Below are 24566 nucleotides of genomic sequence, written 5' to 3'. Positions count from 1 at the left end.
ACATGGGCTTTCTCTAGTTGTGGCGAGTGGGGGCTACTCTTCACTGTGGTGCGTGGGCTTCTCACTGAGGTGGCTTCTTTTGTTGTGAAGCACGGGCTCTAGGCACGCGGGCTCAGTAGTTGTGGCACAGGGGCTTAGTTGCTCCGCAGCATGTGGGATCTTCCTGGACCAGGGCTCGAACCCGTGTCCCCTGCATTGGCAGGCGGATTCTTAACCACTGCGCCACCAGGGAAGTCCCCAATCCATTTACATTTAGAGTAATTATATGTAAGGACTTACTAATGTCATCTTGTGCTTTCCAGTGGTTTTGTATTTCCATTGTTTCTCTTTCCCCCTGTTTTCTGCCTACCTTTGTAAATTGGTTATTTTTTGTGGTGGTATACTCTGGTTCCCCTTTCTCTGTGTTTTGTGGATCTGCTCTAGGTTTTTGCTTTGTGGTTACTATGGCGCTTACATGAGACATAGAACAGTGTTCAATTGCCTATAAAAGCTCCACTCTTTTACTACTCCCTTTTATACATGTCACAATTTACCTCTTTTTATGTTTTTATATTATTCATTAGCAATTTATAGTAGCTATAGTTATTTTTACTACTCTTCTCCTTTAACCTTTACTTTATAGTTGAGTGGTTAACACACCATCCTAACACTGAGTTAGTTTTCTAAATCTGACTCTATATATTTTACCTTTACCAGTGTGCTGTGTACTTTCATATGTGTTCATGTCACTGATTAGTGTCTTTTCATTTTGGCTTGAAGAACTCCTTTCAGCGTTTCTTGCAAAGCAGGTCTAGTGGTGGTGAATTCCCTCAGCTTTTGTTTGCCTAGGAAAGCCTTTATTTCTCCTTCATACCCAATAGATAACTTTGCTGGGAAAGTATTCTTGGCTGGAAATTTTGATCTTTCAACACTTTGAATATGTCATTGCACTCTCACGACCTGTAGAGTTTCTGCTAGGAAATCTGCTGATAGCCTAATAGGGGTTCCTTTGTAGGTTACATTCTTGTTTTCCCTGGCTTCTTTTAAGATTCTTTATCATTGATTTTTGACAGTTTCATTATAATGTGTCTTGGAGAAGGTCTTCTTGCATTGAGATTACAGGGTGATCTATTAGCTTCATGGACATGTATGTCCAAGTCTTTCCCCAGGTTTGGAAAGTTCTCAGCTATTATTTCTTAAAATAAACTCTTTGTCCCCTTCTCCTTCTAGAAGCCCAATTATTCTGATATTTGTGTTTTCTTGTTTCAATCTCATAACTCACATAGCCTTGCTTCGCTCTTTTAAAATTTCTGTTCTTTCGTCTCTTCTGTGTTATTTCAAAATTCCTATCTCCCGAAGTCACTTATTCTTTCTTCCATATGGTCTCCCCTGCTATAGCTGCCCTCTATTGCATTCTTCATCTCATCCACTGACGTCTTCAGCTCTACGATTTGTTTTTTTAAAATTTCAATCTCTTTGAAAGGAAGTCATTATGTTAACATATTTTATTCCTGATTTTACTGAGTTGCCTGAGTCTTCTTGTAAAATTCATTGAGTTTCTTTATAACTAACTGCTATTCTGAATTCTTTGTGAGTTAGATCATAATATTCGGTGCCTTTGAGCATGGTTGCTGGAGAACTGTCATTTTCTTTTTGTGATGCCATATTTCCTTGATTTTTCATATTCCTGGTACATGCTGGTGCTTTTGAATCTGAAGTAGCAGATACATCCTAAACTCTGTGCTCATTACCTTCAGCAGATGGGGTATTATGTTCTATGGTTTTGGTATTATCACAGTTTTTCCTATGTGTTTGTGCTCCACTCTTCTTGCTCTGTCTTGTGGCCATATGTTTAAGCTTTTGTGTCTTCTCTGATTCCTACAATTCACCAGGTTGGCTGCACACCTTTTTTCCCCAGAAGGTGGTGCTATAACTCAAGTTTGTGGTTTCTTCCCTGCCCATCAACAGGACCTGTTTTGAGTGGGCTCCTGGTCTAGCAGAGCTCGCTCACATGGACACACTGCAGAGCAAGCACAGGGAGCCAGCAGCAGAGTTGGGGGGAGGTGTGGGTTTAACACTTGGTGCATTGGGAGTGCCCACACACCTGGTAGGGAGATCCCCAGGATGGTACCCCCCAGGGGTCCCTGAGTGAACTTCCTACTGATTTGAAATTCTTATCTGCCTCTTTCCCAATATCCTTCCTTCCCACAGTCGTGGAGCTCCCACCTTAGTACTCCAGATGCTGGTGGAGAGAAACAGGTTTTTCCAGCTGTGTTCCACCTGGTGAGGGTAGCTGGGTGCCTCTTCCAGAAAAATCAGCCCCTCGAAGTGTTTCCCTGTGGGGAGGGTTGATGCTGGGAAAGTTTCTCTTACCACCTCTGCTGCAAGCAAACTCATATTTTTCTTTTTCTCCAATGGTGTGCCAGAGTCTCCCTTCAGGAAGGCTGGACTTCTGCAAGTTCTGTGTGTGAGTACTTGCCCAGGGCAGCATTCACCTGATTTTTGCCCTACAGCAGTGAGAGGGGTCTAGGCAGTTTTGCTGGCTCCATTGGTTCCTTGCCTATACGGAGGTTTGTCTGTCTCTTACCAGTTGCAGTGGTGGGTGAGTCTCCTCTTGGGTCTCCCAAAAGACCCACCAAAGCACCTTTGTTCATGTATAGATGTCTAAACCGTTGGTTAAAAAGGGAGATTAAAGAAGGAATGTCTTATGCAACCATGTCACCCCCTTCACTCCTGAATCTTTATGATCTCCTAATTCAATGCCTCTCAAACGCTGCCTACAAAGTACTCCTGTAGGCATTGGAGAGTGAATGCAAAACCCAGAGGCATCTGGACTGGGAGGGGGTGGGGCACTATGAACGTAAAATTCCTTTAGAAGAGTCTTATGTTTGTCTTAAATTATTCAAATATTGTATTCTACCATACTTATATATTTGTATTTGTATATTTTCCTACCTCATCCAAATCAAATCAAATTCTCTAGAGAAACGTGCTAATTTAATTCTATGGCTTTGCATACTACAATTTTTTTTTTTTTGGCCTACTCCAGTTTGAACCTTTTGTCCTCTCAATCCATCCTGCATACCCCAATTGTTCAAGTCATTCTAAAATATTTGTGCTGCTATGCCATTCTTCTACTCAAATCTCCCATATCTAGCCACTAGCCATTGGATAAGGTCCTGCCTAGAACGGCATCTCCCTGGACAAGTCATGTACGGTCTTCTATAATGTGGCCCAAATCTCTCTTCTTTAAAATCTAACTCTCCTCTGTTCCTCAGCCTAAACCCTCTATTCCAGCCTGTCTGACCTACACAACATTCCCCAAAAACATTCGCTGTGTAGCTGCAGGGGTCATTCAATACCCCATACTGGGAACGGTGGAGTTACAGGGATACCAAAAAGGATGAGACATGGTTATGGACTCTCCTGCCCTTTCTCTCCACCTATTTAAATTCAACCGAACCCACCCTTCCAGGCCTAAGAGAACTTTCACCACTTTCCGTGAAGCCCTCCCTGATAATTCAAGCCCACTTTTCATCTACCCTGCTCTACCTTATTTCAATCCTTCTTCAGAAAACAGTGCACACTCCCATCTCTGTTTCCTTACTGACCACTTATGCCTTAACACTGTGCAACCAGGTTTTACTTTTCACACTCTCTTCCAAGTGGTCCAAGGTCATGTGACTGCCCTTGGGGCAAATCCAATGGCCTTTTCCCAGTGCTCATCCTCACTTCAGTGTCTGACACTACAGACCACTTCTTGACATCTCTCCTCCCTTGTACCTCAAAACACTACATTCTCAAGGTTCTCTTATTTTTCTGACAATTCCTTCTTTCTCCCCTTCTTGCCTCTGCTCCTAAACGGAGGTGTTTTCCATGCTCTGTTCTCTGCCCTCCCGTTCCTCATCCAAATGGGAACTTCTCAGCCTGCATCTCTAACTCCGACCTCCTCCTGAAGTCTCTCCTTTTCCAGCTGCCCAATCAATATCTAGATCTGGGTTAATTATTTCACACATATGAAACCCTGTAATATGTAATCTGTTTTAGTCGAAAGAGTATTCACTCTAAGTCCTTACATCCCCTTCTACCCTGGAGAAGTGAGCAGAAGAATTAGGAAAAAACCAATCTCTAAGAAATGTGAAGAGCCCTCCTCTATTGGGCAAGATCCTTTATTTCCTATGGAACTTGAGAGGCTAATCACAATAATCACTTTACTCCTCTTGCCACTTTGTGATCTCCACACATAACAGGAGGTGCCCTGGCCCCTCCCTATGCCAAGGGGGAATACTGTTCAGCTTCCAAGTTCCCCTGCCCCGCACAGCTCTATACTTCTGCCTCCAGGGAGTGTTACTTCATAATACAACCTCCTTCCCTTCAGCACCCAGGTCTTGTTAGCACTTCAATAGTATGTCTCAGTTCTCTCCCACAGGAGTCTGACATTTTCAGGAGATATTCCCTCAAGAAGATGGAGTGAATTGGGTAAACAATGAAATGATCTTCAAGCCAACACTTTAACATGCATGCAGGGATTGACATTTATCAAAGTACTTACACATTCATTCATTATCCTCATTATAGTCCCATGCGGTGGGTGGAATAAGTATTATTCACAAATTACAAATGAGAAAACAGACACAGGGAGGGGAAGGGATTGCCTCAAAGTCACATATCAACTAGCTAACTGATGACAGAATTCGGACTCCAACCAGCTCTTCCGACTCCTCATCTAGTGCTTTTTAACGCACCTAATACTTGTCCTGAGTGTCCTCTCCCCTCTTCTCCCATCCCTAACCCTTCTCTCTGCTTTGCTTCTTACCTTTCATTTTCCCAGCCAGCTCATATATTTTTCTTGGCTCAGCAGATCTTTTTTCCAGAGCTGTGAATAAACCACCTCTGCCCCAGCGGCCAGAGTCATCTGATAGAAGAAAGAGAAAATTTTCTTCTATAGGAGGCAAAATCCAGTCCACAATTTAAAAAAAACAAAGGTACACCAAAGAGACCTGTAGAAGAATGATTTTTCAAAGAGCAGAAGAAACTAATCTCCTGCACATATTATACACTGGACTTCTCAAACATGTTTAGGTTTTCTGGAATATTCTTGGCCATCACAGCAGAAAAGCATCAAAAAAATTAGTGTTCTGAAAGAGCAGAATCTCTGCAGTACTTCTGTAATTCCTGGGAGATGGCTGAGGAAAGATGCAGAGCAGACCTAATACAACAGCACACAACTCCCATTTTACAGGTAAGAAAGTGGAAAGGTTAAATGATTTATTCAAGCTGGTACTAACACAGCTAGTTAGTACCTGGTATTAACAGTCATTCATTCTTTCAATCATACTATAAATATTTGTTAGTATTACATATCAAGAACTGTTTTAGGCACTAGGGTTACAGCAGTGGACAAAAAAAAAATCCCTACTCCCATGAAGCTATTTTCTAGTTCAGTGAAACAAATAAGCAAATACATAGGCAATACGTCAGATGGTGATGTATCATCAAGTAAAATAAGGTAAAAAAGTGGATAGAGAAGAATAGAGGGGTGAGGATGGGGTCTGGGCAATCAAGAGAGACCTCTCTGAGATGCAGACATTTGAACAATGCTTGATGTGGCGAAGTGGGGAAAGAGGGCTCCAGACAGAGGAAGTAAAAAGTACAAAGGTCATGAGGGAAGAACATGCTTGGAGTTTTGAAAGGATTCCTTTGTCTTATAGATGTTACCTCCTTGTACTCTCTTAAAAACCTTGTGCAGAGAACAGGGCAGATCTTATACCATTATACAGATAAGGAAGTTGAGGCCCAGAGAGGCTGGGCTGCTCAACCAGATAAACAAGAGGGACAAGAGTCAAATCCCAGTCTCCTGGTTCTAAAATTCACTCTTTTTGACCACACAAGACTACACTGGGGCCATTAATCACCCCTAAATCAGGGTTCTGCCTCATCTTCCCCAGACCTTGGTACCATAAAGACTCAGGCCCCACCACTTCTACCTACCTACGCAGTGCACGATGACAGCATCCTCCGCCCCAGCCTGTGGGTGGGTGACATCACCGCTTACATACTTGATGGAGGTCGAGTCTGGGTCCTCATAATCCAGTTGGGCAGAGCGCTCATCTTCCCAGTCCTCCAGGTCCTCTGGTTCGCTCTCCTCGGAAGGCAGGCAGAAGGACTGGTAATCGTTGGACTCCCACCAGGCCATCCTTCAACAGGCCAGAGAGGAAAGGAAATTAACTGGGCTTATCACAATTTCCCTTGGAGCACATCTTGTACTGCTATTCACAAACAGTAAGTGGCAAGTGGAGATGCAATTAGAAAAACTCACCCTGTTTTCTGCCTATTTGTAAATAAACAAGAAGCCTTACTGATTAGCCTAACTGCCTCCTGACTACACTTCAAAAATGAGCAGCCACCGGATGTCACTGTTTTTAAGAACATGTGACTAAAAGGGAATGTTCAAGTAAACTACTCTCGTTAGGCAGCTGAAATAAAATCCTAAAATTTTCTAGCTTCAACTGAATGCATCTTCTCTGCCTTAGGCACTCAGGGCTGTTCTCTTAAGTAGACTAACTGTTAAGGTTAAAGTTTAATCTTTAAAAATGTATTCTATTACCAGTAGGAACTACCAGCTTTACAGACATTTTCTGCAATTGTAAAGTGATGTTCAACTGTGGACTCACTATGCAATAGTGATTCCTTTACCAACTGGGACCCTCAGCTTTATTAATAATACAATCGAATAACACATACATACTTTTTCTTATGTTCTGCTTCTTCCTTTTTCCTCTTCTTCTCCTCTAATAGTTTCTTTCTCTTGGCTGCTGCTTCTTGTCTTTTCTTCCTCCTGTCCTCCAGCTCTTCTGGGCTCAGAATCCGCTTCCTTTTGGTAGACCCCTCCACAAGGCCTGGGATGAGAACCTGTAGGAAGAACAAGCTCCATAACCAGGAAAGTTGGGGGCTACCTGTTCCTTCACGAGTTTCATTCATCCCTAAAACACACTCTGAACAGAGGCAACGTGCTTAATATTTCACAAGACACTGCCTCTCCACGCCACCTTGGGTGGTGGGAAGTGGCAGCAAGACACTTCAATTAATACATCTTGTAGGCATGGTAACCAAGATACTGTGCTCTAAACTCAACCAAAGCACTGCCATGGTTAGTACAGCAATACATCATTTTGATTAATTTCATTAGGAATAAGGTACTTCAGAAAATAACTTTTTAAAAAATTGAAGGCATACCCTGCAGGATGCTATTCTAGGTTTAACCATTTTTAATGGAAATCTTCCTCAATGTATTACATCATTCTGTCTTAAACAGAGTATTTCAACATCATGATTATCTTAACGATAACTAGCATTTAATGAGCACAGATTAAGTGCCAAATACTGTGGACATTACATACATCATTTATGATTGCCATCCTCTCTTAATGACATAGGGTCATGATTGTCAGCAGCAGGGTATGGTATTTTGGTGTAATACAGTGATCCCTTCAGGGGTGGCTTAGATAGACAAGGCTGCTAACACCTGCATTAAATGGTAAAATATACCCTCCTTGCTATTATTTTTATGCCAACCTCTTACACAGCTTTTATACTAGGGTACAGTCAATGATACTTGTATTTCAACAAACACTTACACACTTATTTCTTAACCAATCACTCCCAGCATCATTTTTTGTTCTCTTAGGATGAACGTTTGAAAGAACTTATCCTTACATAAATTAATAGTTCTTACACTGCCTTTATTTCGGAGTAACCGGCCCTCTTGACTAGTCTTCTGCAAAAGGGTTTTCTCAAGATTCACCAGTTGCTCAAATGATTTTCTGTCTTCTTTACTAGGCTCCTTAGAATAATCTTTACCTTCAAATAAGTACATGTGGTTTTCTAAAAACATAAAACACAGAGAGAAATGTTAGATACTAAAGAAAAATAGATTGATTCTAGTCAAAGCAATAACCAGGGCGAACAAAACAGCAGCCTGTATTCTAAACAGGCTAAGACTAGCTTGTGATGAAGGTACTGGATTTCTGATCTCACTAATGCTGATGGGTTTGGGATCCACATGGGGATCTAGTGTATTTACTTTTCAAAGGAGAGAGCACAGCTAAAGCCCTTTTGGTCCATCTCTAGATGGTCTGTGAGTCTCTGCTGGATGCCTCCACCCTGCTGAGTTCTGGAACACTCATCACTCGTTCATTCCACACTACTCCCCAGCATAAATCTCACTGACATTAAGATTATCTAATAAAGGTAACCAAAAGCATATTTTTTAAATTCCAAACACACCTTTAACACTCAACGTTTTCCCCCCTTTGCTGTAATATTAAAAGGAACAAGTAGAAAATCTAGGAGGGAATAAAGAAGCACAAAAACTATCCCTTAGATTTACAATATTCTTTGTAGATCTCATGAAGCATCTTCATGAGCCTCACCACAGTTCTGATATAACTAACCCCACTTAAGAAAGGGAAAACTGAGGCTCAGACAGTGATCAAGAGACTCCCCAGTTCTCATTGCTAATAAGCGAAGAAGGCAGGATTTTCTGACTCTAAGGCCAGTGTGCTCTTTTCAGTACATTACTGTTCTCTATAGAAGGATGGAAAGGTAACAGGCCAGCAAATAACAATTACAGTAACAACAATAATGGTGACAGTGTAAACTTGAATAGCATTTTATGCTATGTGTTTTGCAACTGTGTAGAAGAGTAAAAAAGATACTAATAGCACCGTTTTACAGATGAGGACACAAAGGCTCAGAGAGGTTGGGTGATGTGCCAAGATCATGAATCACATGATAAAGAGAAATCATAACAAGCCAAGACTAGCAACCAGAGAGAGGTGAGACAATGATTCTAAAGTGAAACATATTTAATAGCACATGTTACCAAAAATGTATTTTCACAGCATTATAAAATCAGCTGTAAGTATGCTTTCCCCAGAGAGTAGGAAAGCAAAACATTTTCATTCTCAAGAGATCAATTGCTTCACACTTCTACCCAAATCCAACCAGCTGTAATTCTAATTGGCATTTGCTAATTAAATCAGCAGGGGGCTTTCAATGAGGTGCTCTATCAACAAGTGGAAAAAAAAAAAATAAAGAGCCGAGAAGTGTAAAATATCAACATATGTATCTTCATGCAATTCTCAACTTACGAACGTGATTTAAAAAAAAAAAAGCCTGGCATTCAAGATAAAGCCACCCTGTTTTCTATTTAATTTTGACAGGGGATGCTGTAATCACTAGTCTTTCATATTTATTTGTATTCTTTTAACCATGCTATCTGTCTTCAGTCTGCAGCCCAGAGAAGTTTGGAGACCACAGGCTTAGACACTTATCTATAGCCTGCCAATGGAACCATCTACCACAGAGTGAACTCTATACTCATTGATCAAAGACAAAATTCCAAATTTTAATACAACTGGGAAATCTTTTCTGGCAGCTGGACTGCCTGAAAAAAAAAATATTTCTCAGTCCAACTGCCAAAAAATTTGTAATTATCTTTCTGGAAAACAGTGAAATTTTATTTTGTTCTACTAAACGTTAGGAAAATAGGCTGAAATTAATCTAGATGAGTGCAGAAATGGGTGCAAGCTTCAGTACTTAATGTAATCAAAATGCAACTTAAAAATAGGACCACATACATCTATTTCTTCTCCCACCTAAAATAACTACATGGCAGTAAAGGGATTTTAAAAAGATATATGAGACGACAGTGGATGAAAAGGTCAATAACTCTTTAGAAAATAGAAGTGGCTAGAGGGATGATAACAGGGTGAAAAGAACAGTGGAAGCAAAACACAGGTGCCTAGGCAAGGGGTGATTATAAGCACACAGGCCTTTTCAATCCCCCAAAAGCTTAGAACTTACCATGGACGAGGAACTGCGGGGTGGGGGAACTGAGAGAAAATCTGCACACCAAATACAGGAGTGCCCTGAACCCCTTTACTCACGTTGTCTCCTCAATCTGAGCAAACAGGTTATTCCGTCCCTTACCCACCTCTTCCAAGAAAGATATTAAAGGATTCGTCTCTGGAGAAATGGAGTTGCCCAGAGAAAAGACTTCAAATACAGACATCTGGGAAGGTCTCTTTCAATGTGAAAGCCAGCTCACCAACCAGTGATGCTGGAATAAGCCCCGGGAGCCCATATACCTGCTCAGGCCAGAGCTGACCATCAGCTTTGGCATTTCACCAGCACACGTGAACAGACAGCCAGAGCGCACCAGGTATTTCAGGAAAACTACCAACAAGGACAAGACAAACTTTTTAAAAAGAAGGAGAAGCAATCGGAGAAAAGAGAGACAACACAGGAAGTGGAGGAATACTTTGTTAAAAGCTACAATTAATATTCTCCCTGGAATACTTTTTAAAAGCTACAATAAATGTCCTCAGAGAGGATGTTATATCCCTGGAATGAGAACAAGACAGATTTAAAACAACAACAAGCAGAGAATAAGAAAGAGTTCTTGAAGCATAAAAATGAGATGCTAATATTAAAAAATTTACAAGCTAAACTACGAGGAAAGTCAAAGAGCAGTGTCTTGTAGAATCACGCCAGCTGCTGACATTCCAATCTCCCCAAACATCCTATAAAAACCATACAGAACAACAGGGATAACAAAACCACCCTGAACCCACGCCTACTACAAAACTAGGAGGCAGAGAGTACTACAAACTTCAATTCGCAGGTAGGCAGAGAAATGAACATCTCAAACCAGCTGAGTCGGCTCCCAAGCCCACACTAGAGTAGAGAGTCAGGCAGAGACCGCCTAGAAAAGAGGCAGCAGGGTTCTAGCAACGTCAGACACAGATCAAATTTATCCCACACGAGGACACACCCCAAATGGGAAAATAATGAGGAAAGGTCTGAGACCTGGCAGATCAGAGCAGCGGCTACTAAGGAATTGAAAGGAAGGAACTAGAAAGTAGTTGCAGCTTACAATTTGGGAAGGCACTGCTTCTGGGGCAAAGAGATAACTTACAAGGGGAAGACGTGCTTTGACAGTTCGGTGGCAAAGGGAAGGAAGCAAGTGATGGAAATTCAGGGTCCTACAGAAACAAAAGAGAATCACAAAACCAGAAGTCATGCCAGCCCACTCTCCACCCAATAAAAGGAAGCAGTGTCGGGTAAAGAAACTGCCCTTCTCTGTATGAATGGAATAAGGTACTCTTGAATTAAGAAGCCTAGGAAGACTATCAGACCTCTCACCCCAGTCCACACTGAATCTCTGTTGCCACTGGTACGGGAAAATAAAGTCATTTCAAAATAACCCTAAGACAACAGGGAACATCCTTACAAAGCTACTATGTGAAAAAAAAAATTTCAAATCAGAAATTAAAATACTATAGAAATAGAAATGGACAAAAGACAAATGTTGACCCAAATCAGAAAAAAAAAGACAAGATCATCTCATGATCATATATATTGCTTCACTAGAAAAGTTAAAGTTAACAGTACCTCACTTCACAGAGCAGTGAAATGAAAAAATAGGTATAAGGCACGTAAGCTCACACTTAATGCTGAACTGGTGTTAACTATAACTTAAAAAAATAACTCATTCTACTATTCAGAAAAGGGATCACTATGTGCAGCACCATACTAAGGACAGAAGGATTTACTAATAAACAAAGGAGAAGATGCTTGCAATCAAGGGAGGAAAAAACACAAATTAAAATCCTTGAGATTGATACTACCATAAGCATTAGTATCATCAATTTGGTTCAAAGTTCAGATACAAGGGAACAGCCAGACAATTTCCAATCAGCCTAGGAAGAGTTCTTGAACCATGTTAAGTCTTAAACAGTGTGCCCAGGATGAGAATAGGGCTGGGCAGGAAAAGGATGTCCCAGAAGCAGTATCCAGGACTTTCCCTGGGGACCCATCTCACTCATGTTCTAGCCTGGGGGCGCCGTGCCATTGGCTCTGCTCTCACCCCCCACTTACTTCCTTCCTCTTGTTCTCTGCTTCTTTCTTCTGCTGTCGGCAGGGCACCAGAGATCCACTGGCCATCTTTTGTTTCTCCCAGGATAGACTCCAGGTCTATTTCATCCATGGTGCTCCCCTCAGAGGACAGCAGTTTATCCAAACCGAATTTGAGTATCTCACTCAACTTGAATGAAGAAAACAAAAAGTCCAGTTGGCCCTCATGAGAACAAACACTGGATATCAGTGATTTGCAAAGTGGCTTAACGACACCAGGCGCATGCCTTCCCTGATGGTCAGCCTTCCTTCTCTCCCCATGACAGATGACACCAATGGGGCTGTTCTGTAGTTGGATGATGGGTAAGCAGAGAGTGATAAATGATAGTCAGAGATGCTGACTTTGACAATTCTCAATAAACAAAAAATCTGAGCCTCCAATTTTTCTTTTTTTTTGAATAACAGCCATTTCCTGCATTATCTTAGCACTTCTCATGGAGTCTTTTTCACAGGCAATCCCAGCAGCCACATGAGAAGTCACAGACCCTGTTAGCTACTCTCCCATCCCTTCCACTGCCAAACTTCTTGGAACGAGAAGGCTACACGGGGTACTTCTTAAGTGACTTCCTTCCTTTGGCAATTTTGTTCCTGCCACAGTGCTCTATGGAAACCGCCTTCACAAAGACCAGTAACAACTCCCACCCACTAGACCTGAAAGCCCTTTCTCAATTCTAATGTTGCTGGACATTCCTCTAGCGTTGCACTACCCTGCTTCTCTTTCCTTCTCTCTAATGTACCCTCAGCCTATCCCTAGGGCTGTAGGAACCACCTAAAAAGTTCAGATCATCCTTCCTGGCTTTAGCTTCCTACTTCCAACTCTGTACTTCCCTAAGTGATAACTCTGAGACTCTGAACCAAGCCGCATTCACATCTTGGCTCATTTGCATCTTGTCTCTTTAGACTGGGTCAGTTATCTCCAGATGGTGTATTTTGTGAGTAACTTGGGAATCTTAATGTATTCTGTATCAGCTTGAAAAAAATTTAGACAGCTCACCTAAGCATCAAACAAACCTGGATACACTGATCTTTAACCTGGATATATATAACAAGGCGACTGGCACCAAAAATAGAAGAAAGCCAACTATTTATGAAAAAGACTGGTCTGTCCTGGGACACTCCCTTCAGTCTACCTTACATTTATGCTTTCACTTGTGATGTGTCTCAGTCACCAAGGGACTACATGTGTTTTTAGAGAAGCAATATATTACAGTAATTAACGGCAAGGGCATGTGCTTGGAAGTTAGAGAGTACTTGGATTGGTGTCCTAATAAATGAATGTCCTAGGGCAAATTATTTAAAATAGGAATAGAGTGACTACCTCATTCTCTTGTTATTCATATCACGGAAACAATCGGAAAGAAGCACTTCATATGATACTTAGCACACAGTAAGCGTTCAATAAATGTTCACTACATCTGCATCTGCCTCTCTCTGTTTCTATTATGTTCCTCCTGCAGGATAACAAACCTTCTTCCTTCCTTGAGGACTTCAGGATCCTATACTTCTTAAATTTACTAAACAACAGTTACATCTTTTACTATTGGATTCTTTTTATTTTACAAACAAACGCTGCTTTCTTCTGAGACAAGGGCATTGGGTTGTTACCTTTGCTTTTGGCAACCAAAGAGATAACTTGCAGAGTCTTGGTAGGGAAGAGAGAAATCAGACATTAAACCAGAACGTAACCTTCCGATAACCACGAGCTGGGCAAGATTCCGAGAGAGCCCCCCTCAAACAGCCAGGGGTCTATGTTCCCACTAGTATTTGGCCCACGGCACAGAGGCATGTCTACTCAATCACACGGACATGTCCAGCAGCCCGCATCACAGGGACACCCCAACTGAATCCCCTGAGCCCCTCCCGCACTGGGAGAGAGTTCAAACTTCTCACTGACAACCCCTCCTCCTCCCACACCCAGAATGTGGGCACTCCAAGGCTCCGCCATCTATTCCCACCACCAGACCCAATGCTGAACTTGTCACTCTCAAGGTTCTATGGGAGAACTCGTGCGTGGAGAACTATATTTAAGAGTCTCTGCAGTCTGCCCCTACCTCTCTCTCAAGCTTTCTTCTTACATTTGTAATTGCCTTTTGGATAATGTGAAAAAAATACGTACAGCCGGCCCTGCCACCAACATGGATAAGCATGCACACATCAATTGGGAACCAAAGGAAGAACAGAGAAAGAAAAAAAACACACTTTGCACCTTGAGATAAACAAAAATCAAACAAGTAAATGCATAAAACCCAGGGATACTTTCTAGTTCTAGACCTAAAATAAAAGAAACCTTGAGCCTTTCCTGTAAGTTACTGACTCACTAACAAAACCAATGTGAGCCCTGTCTTTTGCAAAGCTGATGTGTAAAGATATGCACTGGTCTTTGTGGATATGATAGCCATGTGAGAAAATGTTTTTTTAACATTTTTTAACATTAATGTTTACAGACTAACTGTAAACTGGGTAATTCTGCTTATAATAGTGTTTAACTTTTTTTTCCTTTAAATACTTGTTGTATTGATATTTTCTGTTTGGTAAACTAGTCCCTTTAAAGCCTACTCTCTTACAAACTTTTGCAAATGAAATTTTTGTCTCTGAGTTTTCCTCTAATAATAGTTTTGTTTATATTTTATTTTTTACTGCAAACTCTGTTGACTAAAGCATAAATTATCTTCCCTTCCTAAAACTCTGCCTACCTTCTATCTTCCTAATTTCTATCCTCCTCATCATCCAGGCTTACAGACATCTTTGAATTTTCCGTCTCCCTAGCTTCCCACCTCTAAGCAGCCGACTCCTGTCATTTCTTCTTTTGTAACGTTGCTCACTCCAGACCCTCCCACTGCTACTGCCCCGTCAGAGGTCTATTACTCACTTCACGCCTGTATCTTTCCAGTATCCTAGGAGTTGGTCTCTCCGCTTCCAGCCCTTCATCCCTGGGTCAAAATGGGAGAACCTGGGATATATCGTAATATGGGTTCTAATTTTAACCCAAGGGCTGCTACGGAATATCTCTAAGCCCTCTTCCAGAAGACAGCTTTCTCTACAGTCTTCCAAGCCAGCACCTGCTTCCTATCCTGCGTCCCCTTCTTCAAGCAATTAACTCTAGTTCTTTCGTCTATTTTTCCTATGGCATAATTTTGAATTCCTGATCTTGTCCACCTTCCTCTGAGTATGAAGAAGGTGATGTAGAGCGCTGATCAAAGGGTCTGGGGTTAAGATGGAGGTATGAGATTAATCATTATTTATTATGCTGAATTGTTTATTTTATCTAATTCTCTTAAGGCCTCCTGAGGTAACTTGTGGTATCCTCACTTTTAGAAAAACAAAGGTTAAGAGATCTGCTCAAAGCCACTCAGCCAATAAGTGGCAAGGCTTGGATTTGAATCCCAGCAGAGGGATCCAAAGCCCATCCTCATTCTGTATTTTTCTGCCTTTACATATCAGATTCATTTTAGCTCCCACAGCAGCTTGCATGCAGTAGATACGATGGCCGGTAGGAATTTGGCCAGAGAACAAATGTGTGGTTGGGGAGAGTGGGTGGTTAATGCATTTACTTTCTCATCCACAGGAGCACTGGCTAAAACCAGGACATATTCTAAAGTGAAGAATATGTTTTACCTGGAGGTCAGCATCCGCAGCAGGTTTCTGGGCTCCCAGAGTAAAATGGCCCCCTTCTGTGATCGTGCTGGTGAGCTGCAGCTTGGAGGCTGCTTTCCTACAGACTATTTCTTCCACAGTGTCTCGGCCAATCAGCCGAATGACTTTAACGGACCTGTACAGAAGTCAAAGGAAAGCAATGAGCTAACATAGAAGGGTCTGCAAAGAAGGGCACAAGCATGCAAGGTCAATACACCTAAAAGAAAACAAACCCAAAATGCCATGTTCAGGGTACAACTAAAGGGAAGTGGTTGTATGTGAACCTGAGCATTTGTTAGGCAGATCCGGCCTCTAATTGTCACTGAACCTTTCCAAAAAAGTCAAGGGAGGGATAATGAGATGGCCATAACTGGGGTTCCTTATCTGTGGTGGAGGAAAACTTCTGGGAGATCTAAATCATCCTCAGGCCAAAGGGTAAGACTTATCTTTTTAGCTTAGCTCCATAAAGCCATAACTTCATTTTTTAAGTGAATTAGACCTTAACTCAGGAAGAATGAGATAAATAACTTCTAAAGCTTCCTTCCAGTCCTTTCACAATTTGACTTTGCTCTTTTTAACAAAGCAAGTCTGGAATAATAACATGCCCATCCCAGTACTACTCGTGAGTGAGCAACAGAGCTGGGCTAAAGCCTAGCGGTCTCTCGCCCTCCAGTCTAGGACTGTCACCGGCCCACACTCTTCACCCTCCTCCCCAGCCCAGAACTGCTCAGGAGCCAAGGAAGTGGAGCCGTGCTATGCTTAAATCTCTCACTTGTTCTGGCCAATTCGGTGAGCCCTGGCAGCTGCTTGCAAGTCATTCTGAGGATTGAAATCACTGTCAACAAAAATAACGGTATCTGCCGCCGTTAAGTTCATGCCAACTCCACCTGAAAACAATGCAAAAAAGAATGTTATCAGCAGCACATGGGCTAGGGACCAGACAATAAAGACGCAAGGCTACAGTGGCCAGATTGATAAATCGAAAGCAGCCAAAACAATTGGCTTCATCCTTCAAACTGGCACCCCCATCCCCAACTCCAGACAGAGCCTTGCAGTGGTTAAAAGTCCTACCTGGGCTCCTATCGCCTGACTTGGGAAAGTTTAACGACTGAAAGTAACAGAACGAGGGCAGCAGGGGTAAGGAGCAAAAGTGGGTACTGAAGTTCATGCCCTGAAGCCATCTTAAATCTCTTCTGTTTAAAAATCTTCACTGCAATTTGTTTAGAATCGTCTATAGAAAAGGCCACATGCTCTTTCAGAACCAGTTTTAAATATGAGTGAGGTCTGCTGTGGGCAACATTAAGAGAAGAGCTCTTAACATCCACTGCAAGGTACAACTAAGTAGTAAGACCCCCGATACAAGGTAATGAGAAGAGGGGATGCCATTTATTACACTCCCAAGAGGAGCGGGGAAGCTACCTCCCTCTAACTGGAGAAAACTTCAGTAAGTCTCTTCTGTATGTGTTTCCACATTAATCAAAGGCAAGGTAACAAAACCAACCGAAGGGCAAGAACACCCCCTGGGACAACTTTCTGGTCTTTCTTCAGCACTGTAAGAAAAGGGCTGGGGGGCTTCCCTGGTGGCGCAGTGGTTGAGAATCTGCCTGCCAATGCAGGGGACACGGCTTCGAGCCCTGGTCTGGGAAGATCCCACATGCCGCAGAGCAACTGGGCCCATGAGCCACAATTACTGAGCCTGCGCGTCTGGAGCCTGTGCTCCACAACAAGAGAGGCCACAACAGTGAGAGGCCCGCGCACCGCAATGAAGAGTGGCCCCCGCTTGCCACAACTAGAGAAAGCCCTCGCACAGAAATGAAGACCCAACACAGCCAAGAATAAATAAATAAATAAATAAACAAAGAAAAGGGCTGGGGAGGCTCCTTGGACTACAGGAATTAATTAAGAGAACCATGAAGGCAAATTACAGCCTTCTCTTTGATTAACGTGGAAACAAGTACAAAACCGACTCCCTCTTTGCAGGGTCGTTGCAGCTCGTTGCTGAAACAAGCAAGCCTGAAACGGCTTGTTCCAAGAGCCAAAATTAAGGACTAACTTTTGAGACAGGCTACTGTCTCTAAGCTGGATCTCCAGACAAGCCAGGCAGGAATATTCTAATTAAAGCCTTCATATAAAATTAAAGTTGGAATAAAGAGATAATAAAGACTGATTGCTGAGAGATGCTAAATTATACTTAGTAATAATGATGGCTACCCTGGTGCTGTGCTTTACTCCTTGCCAGGCACTGTTGTAATAAGCACTTTACATATATTAACTCCTTTAATCCTCACAACAATCCTATGAGCAGTTACTGTTATTATGCTCATTTTATAGATGTTGAAATGGAAGCACAGAGAGGTTAAGGGATTTATTGGAAGTTGCACAGCTGGAAAGAGAAAGTACCAGATTCAGTGCCACATGGTCTGGCTCCAGAGCCTATGCTTTTTACCCACTATTCCATAATACCTCCCAGGCACTTCTTTCATTAAAGTGTGCTCCCTAAAAATTTTCTTCTTCTTCTTGGGTTAATGTCGTCTAAGTTCAACTCTTCTTCATGAAGGGGTGATATTTTATAAATAAGTTGTAGCCAGACTTCTTCGGGACATATTCATGAGCTATCACTGCCACCTGGTGGCAATATGACTCAATCAGAAATATTTGAAAGTTGGAGGGAAACTGCTGAATAAAATGATAATGATGCAAATCTACAGCTAAAAAGCGAGAGCAAACAGGACAGTGTTTGGAAAAGACTCATGTCCAGAACTGCTTTGGCTTCTAAAAGATCACTGTGTTTCAACTAGTTCTGAGTACTCCAAGGAGATTAGCTGAAAAGCAGAGATCTCTTTCCTCCTAATTTTAGACGTTTCAAACAATGCTGCACTCTGAATATGAAGATGATGAAATCAGTAAAGCATAAATAGGGCTGTTTTCCCAACAGTGATGATGTTTGCCCTGATCCTTTCGGTCTCTCCTAAGTCTACCCCTGAGACAACTAATGACAGGAACAAATGGCTGAGATCCAGGGTGCAGTCGATGATCTTGGAAGCGAGTGGGGTCAAATCAATCTGACCAGATCTTCACAATACAGAGGTGAGACGTACACAGACGGAACAATCTCCCTGCCATCAACGAGTGTATCTAACACTTCTTTTTTATACCCTGTAGTACTAGGCGCTTAATAAATGCTTACTAAGTGAGCCTGAACTCTCTTCTCATAAAGATATTGATCTCTCCTTATTAATAGAGGACACATATCCCTTCAGAGCTCCTGCATCTAGTCCATCAAGATTTAGGTCTACAAAAAATAAAATAATGAAACTTAAGATTCTATGAGTTTAAAACTAACTTAAGGTCTGCTTGTTCCATGGCATGAGAATAATTTCATCTCCAAGAGCTGATGTCATATTATTTAAAGAAATGAAAACATTCTGTAACTGGTAAAACACTATAAATGTCATGTATAATATTTGTAACAAGTTTATATAGGCAATGTTATAAATAATTCTAACAAGCTGGCAATTTCATTATAATCACATTTTTTAATACTAGATTTTTATTAAGCTTTTACAACACTATTCCAGAGCTACTTGTAGGAAGGACAACTAGTAGACAGGTTGCTATCTCATTTCATGGCTGGGAAGGTAAGCTGTCTCTATCAAATGTGACTAAAATTTTGCAGAAAATCATAGAAATCTTTCAGGATGATCCCAGGTCAATAGTCAAAGCAGATTAGAATTACTTTCCAATGACCCCAGGTTTTAGCCTTACTTCTTTGATGAGATGAAAGCTTAGATCGATTGGATAGAAAAGAACACCATGCTAGAAGTCCAGCACCTTGATAAACTTATGTCATCTGCCTCAATTCCCCCTTTTTTACACTCCTCAGTAATAACCTCACCTTTCAGAGAATTAAGGAAAAACATACTAATGGTTAGGATGTAAATGTACCGTGTCACCCCTTATTTGTCTGCTTCTGTCAGTGTCTATGCGGCCTACCTGCCCTGGTACTCAGGAGAAAAATAAAGATGGGCTGCTGTCCAAAGTTCTTGATGGCCAGGTGTCTCTCTTCTCCTCTCACAGAGCCATCCACACGCTCATAGCTGTAGCCTTCACACAGAGGGAGAAAACAGAGAAACATTAACCATTTCCAAGTATTCTCTGTGGAATTAAACACTGTCAGCTCAAAACCAAATGCTAATTTGTCCTTTCTCATATACAGGCATGCCCCTACTGTAAGCAATCTTCCTTTGGTTCTGAATAATGTTCTTACACTGCTTTCCTCTGTAACAGCCCCACACCCCAGGTAACTCTTCAGGGGCCTATCTGGACTGTTAAAAGTCTAAAAGTCTTGAGCAATGTAGTGGTCAAGGGATGTCACCTCTATAATCCATGTAGTCTTGGAGAATATCCAACATCTGGGTCATTTGGGAGAAAAGTAAAACTCGATGGCCCCTGGCAAGAAAAAGAAAAGGAAAACTGCCACCTCTGATAGTATTTAAGGTGGGTTTCGCTCAGGTGACACTTACCAAAGAATGCAAGTTTATAAAGAAATGAAATACTGAAGCAGAAATATAAATGTCATAATCATTTACAGAGACTTCTTCAGTAATGCAAAATGCTTTATATAAGGATATAACTGCACATGTAGCTGTATCCTTAGAGCAGTTCTCAAACTAGAGTGGGGATATTCCCAGGAGCATGTGTCAATGCACCAGAGGGTGTAGGAAGACTGGATAACCAAGACACCTCTTTCTAGGATGTCAAATACTAAATGGAAAGAAATATACACTTTTATTTTAACAGCAAAATAACAAAGATTTGTGAAGAGAAAAATGCAAAATTCAAATGTACAAAAAACAAAACAAAAATTGATAACCCTAAAGAGCTTGTGGTTGGCAATCTATAGCTATCCTCTACTTGGGGGTGAAAGTTACTATCCTCTCAATGTATAGCATCATTGGTTAAAAATTCTGAGAAACATCACTTTAGAGAAGCAAGGGGCAGGTGGCATCTCATATCCCATGTGATTCATGATAAAATTTATGTAGGGAGAGGAGAGAGGAAAGGAGGAGGTAAAATGGATTAAGTCAAGAACAAATTCAAGGGAATTCCCTGGCGGTCCAGTGGTTAGGACTCTGTGCTTTCACTGCTGGGGGCCAGGGTTCAATCCTTGGTTGAGGAACTAAGACCCCACAAGCTGCGCAGTGCGACCAAAACAAACAAACAAAAAACAAAGTCAAGCTTAGAGCCCCATGCTATCAGCCATTATTTGACTGTCATACAGAGTGAAGTCAGTCAAAAAGAGAAAAACAAGTATCGTATATTAACACATATATGTGGAATCTAGAAAAATGGTATAGATGATCTTATTGGCAAAGCAGAAATAGAGACACAGACGTAGAAAACAAACATATGGACACCAAGGGGGGAAAGGGAGGGGTGGGATGAATTGGAAGATTGGGATTGACATATATACACTATTGATACTATGTATAAAGTAGATAACTAATGAAAAAGAAAAAAAAAAGTTTGTGTAAACAAAGAAGCACAGCACTGTCAAAACAACATTCTCATTAGGAAAACTAATTTAATCTGATTTTGCAATGGGTGTAGATGAACAACTATAAACAACTCCTTCAAGGCTCTAGCCCCAGATTGGTAGAAAACGCACTGAACTTAAAATCGAGGACCTCAGTTCTAATCCCATCTCTGTCATTTGCTAGCTGTGGTGGCCTCAGACAAGCCACACAACTTCTCTGGGCCTGTTTCATCACCTGTGAAAGGAAAAGGTTGGAGAGAAGATACTTATGGGTCCTTCTCCAACACTAAGACACTTAGAGTAGATACATCATAGCCAATAAAATATAGTAAGACATGCAGTTATTTGACTTGCACATTCCTAATGCTGGACAGTTTTGCCAAATCTGAGGTTTTAGGTTGGTTCAGGCCTACTTGGGTCAGTTGTCCCTAAGGGATAACTTTCAAATCCTTGGGAAACTAGGATTTTTCTAGACTCCTCTGTCCCTCTGGGGATCAGGAAGATCAGATACAGGCTGGACACCAGGCCACTGAACACTTAGCAGAAACTTTAGAGGCTCCAAAAGTGACTCGGTCATCCGATGTCCGACTCATGTCTCAAGGAAAGAGTCCCCAAGTTCTCCCTGGGTTCAAACCAAGCCCCACAAGTTAACAAAAGTAAATATTTACTAAGCACTTATTATGCGCCAATTCAATGCAAGGTACCAGCAGGAAATGAAACAAGAAATGCTTGATGTTATCTCTGTCCTTGTGGAACTAAACAATATAGCTGGAGTGAGATGGTTAATATACAGCAATTAACCAGACAGCAGATTAAGGCAGCACATTGGCAAGCACTGGATTAGGATCCTAAGTGCTGTATGAAATCAGGAAAGGAAAGGATGATTATGGAGGGGATGGTGTGGGATGGAATGGAATGGGGGGGGTTTGTAGTTGCAGAGAAGATGGAACCTGAATCAGGGTCTTGAAAAAAGGAGAACTGGGATTAGTCTCAAGAAACCAGTGAGTTGCTCCTTATTCTGGTTTTAACAGTCACCAGCTCAGAGCAGAAAATATGAACCTACCACCTACTTGGAATACAGGAATGCCAGCAGCTTATCCAGCAGGTGAAGTTTCCCACTGGCCTCAATCAGGTGATCTCCAATTTCAAAAGGCTCTGGTTCCACACCTGGAAAAGAAAGAACCCACTCCCCGTAAATGTGTCCCCAGTCAGGGCAGACTGAACAGAAAAGCCGATAGCCGAGGCTACAGAGAGGCCAAGCTCCTTCTAACTGATAAAGGGCCCAAGTCTCATATCTCTTTGAAGCATTTCATAATTATTTTTTACATGATGATCTCAGCACTGCCTAACATCAGTCACAGAGCCTGGCACACCCAATATGCCTAAGAAATGTTTACCCAAGGAAGAAACCCACTCTTTAGGAAGCTGAGGCACAGGGAGATGCTAAAGACCAAAGAGACCCAAAATTGAAATCTTCAGGCTCTCACTCTAGAAAACAAATCAAGAAATAGGCTCAGATGTATAAATGAGTCATTCTCAAGGTGGGGATAGTAGAATAACCTGGAGGGCTTCCTTCAAAATCTACATGTTCCCAATGCCCCATCTCTTAAAAAAAAAAAAAGCTCTGATATGCACCTAATTAAGATTCTGTGACACTTTAAAACAATTCATACTGCTACTTGGCAAGGACTTCCTTAAGATGACTTGGCAAACCCTCCACACTGATCCTATCAATAACAGAGCCCTCATAGCCACAGGAAGTCTGGAATGGTCCCAAAGGCTACCAATCAGAGTGAATTAAAAAAAAAAATTTTTTTTAAATGAAAATTAAAACACTACATATCAAAATGTATAGAATGCAACTAAAGTAGCACTTAAGAGGGAAATTTAGACATCCATAAGATGAAAGGGAAGCAGCAAAGGAGGCTGAGAAGGAGCAGACATAAGGCAGGTGGAAAAGCGAGAGAAAGTATTGTCCCAGAAGCCAAAGGATAAAGGCGTCTCAAGACGCAATCAACTACGTCAAGATTTTGAGAGGGTAATTAAAATGTGAACTGACAACTATTGTTTGAGCCACTCGGAGACCACTGGTGAACTAGGAATAGTAGTGATAAAAGGCTCAACAAGTGGGTTCAAGACCAAGGGGCATCCAATCATAAAGAAATGATCAGATAATGATTCACTTTGTTATACAGCAGAAACTAACAGAACATTGTAAAGCAATTATACTCCAATAAAGATGTTAAAAAAAAATGATCAGATAAATTCAGATTATGAGACATCACATAAAACAACCCGCCTTGATTCTTCAAAACTGTCAATTTCATCAAAGACCAAAAAAAAAATGCTGAGGAATATTTCTAGATTATAGGAGAGTAAAGAGAGCCCTCACAGCCACAAAAAGCCTAGAATTGTCCCGAAGGCTACCAATATAAGTGAATTAAGTTTAAAAAAATGACAAATGCAATGCAGGACCTATGACTAGATCTTGAATTTTAAAAAAAGACAGACACGAGACAGATTCACAGGAGAGAAGCATACACATTATTTCCCATAAGTTTTTACATGACACAGGGAGCTCTCCTAAGGAGATGAAGAAAGACCCAGAAAAGTGGCAAAATTTAAATGCTTTTCTATTGTGCTGAACAAAGAGAGGCAATTGTGAAAAAGGAACCACACTATGTGGGAAAGGCTAAGGAGAATGAGAATTGTGTTTAACAAGGCCTATTTGTACAGAATTCTCTCATTCTCCAATTTCTACCCTTGAGTATAACCATGTCACTCTCCTCCCAGCAAAGGGAGGAGGTCTTCATGGTGGGAGGGGATGGGGGGATGGATATGTTATCCTTTCTGCACCTGCTGTTTTGGGGGTTGGATTGTTTGTTTCGTTTTTGCTGTTGTTTCTTTTTTAAGTGTCCGTAGCTCAAAACAATAAAAACATTTAAATCAGATAATGTCACTCCTCTGATTAAAATTCTCCTCGGTTTTCCCATTGTATCTAAAATAAAAATAAAATTACTTTAAAAAAAGAAAAGAAAAGAAAAAAGAAAAACAAAGTCATAAGGGATGTTTAGGAGACAACTGAAGAAATCTGAATATGAACAATACATTAGATAACATCAACATAAAAAATTAATAAGAGAAAATGGGGGAAAATAGACAGTAAGTATAGGCAAATCTTTTGAAGAATTTTGCTGTGAAGCTGGCCACAGAAATGACAACAAAAAGTAATGTGAGAAAAAAGGGCACTGCCTCACCATCAAATAAATATGGGTGATCCACACACTTTCGAAGCTGGGACAAGACATTCTGAAGTTTAACTTTCTTTGCCATCTCATTTTCAAACGCGTCTGAAATTTAAAAAAGAGAGAGAGAGATGGACTACTGGACAACAACAGAAAAAACCCTGTAAGTGTCCATACATAACCTTACTCATTTC

At 41.3% G+C, this 24566-nt stretch overlaps 1 protein-coding gene across 3 annotated transcripts in view; it reads right to left on the bottom strand.

Moving 5' to 3' along the window:
• The window catches only part of CHD1L (chromodomain helicase DNA binding protein 1 like), a 122260-nt gene that overhangs the window by 4877 nt on the left and 92817 nt on the right, over positions 1–24566 (bottom strand). For 2 of the 3 annotated variants that reach the window (XM_059929200.1, XM_059929198.1), the window contains 11 exons: positions 24385–24477; positions 22198–22294; positions 19967–20040; positions 19585–19695; positions 16364–16478; positions 15574–15727; positions 11923–12088; positions 7715–7863; positions 6728–6891; positions 5971–6176; positions 4796–4894 (listed from right to left, as the gene is read on the bottom strand). In XM_059929200.1, the coding sequence (XP_059785183.1) occupies positions 4796–4894; positions 5971–6176; positions 6728–6891; positions 7715–7863; positions 11923–12088; positions 15574–15727; positions 16364–16478; positions 19585–19695; positions 19967–20040; positions 22198–22294; positions 24385–24477 (1428 nt within the window). Of the gene's footprint in view, positions 1–1598; positions 2316–4795; positions 4895–5970; positions 6177–6727; positions 6892–7714; positions 7864–11922; positions 12089–15573; positions 15728–16363; positions 16479–19584; positions 19696–19966; positions 20041–22197; positions 22295–24384; positions 24478–24566 lie in introns of those variants that run through there. The other variant, XM_059929201.1, reaches the window with a different exon arrangement.

This window comes from Balaenoptera ricei, chromosome 1 (assembly GCF_028023285.1).
Source record: "Balaenoptera ricei isolate mBalRic1 chromosome 1, mBalRic1.hap2, whole genome shotgun sequence".
NCBI lineage: Eukaryota > Metazoa > Chordata > Mammalia > Artiodactyla > Balaenopteridae > Balaenoptera > Balaenoptera ricei.
Note: the sequence above shows the minus strand (reverse complement) of the source record. Positions and strands in the feature narration are given on the sequence as shown.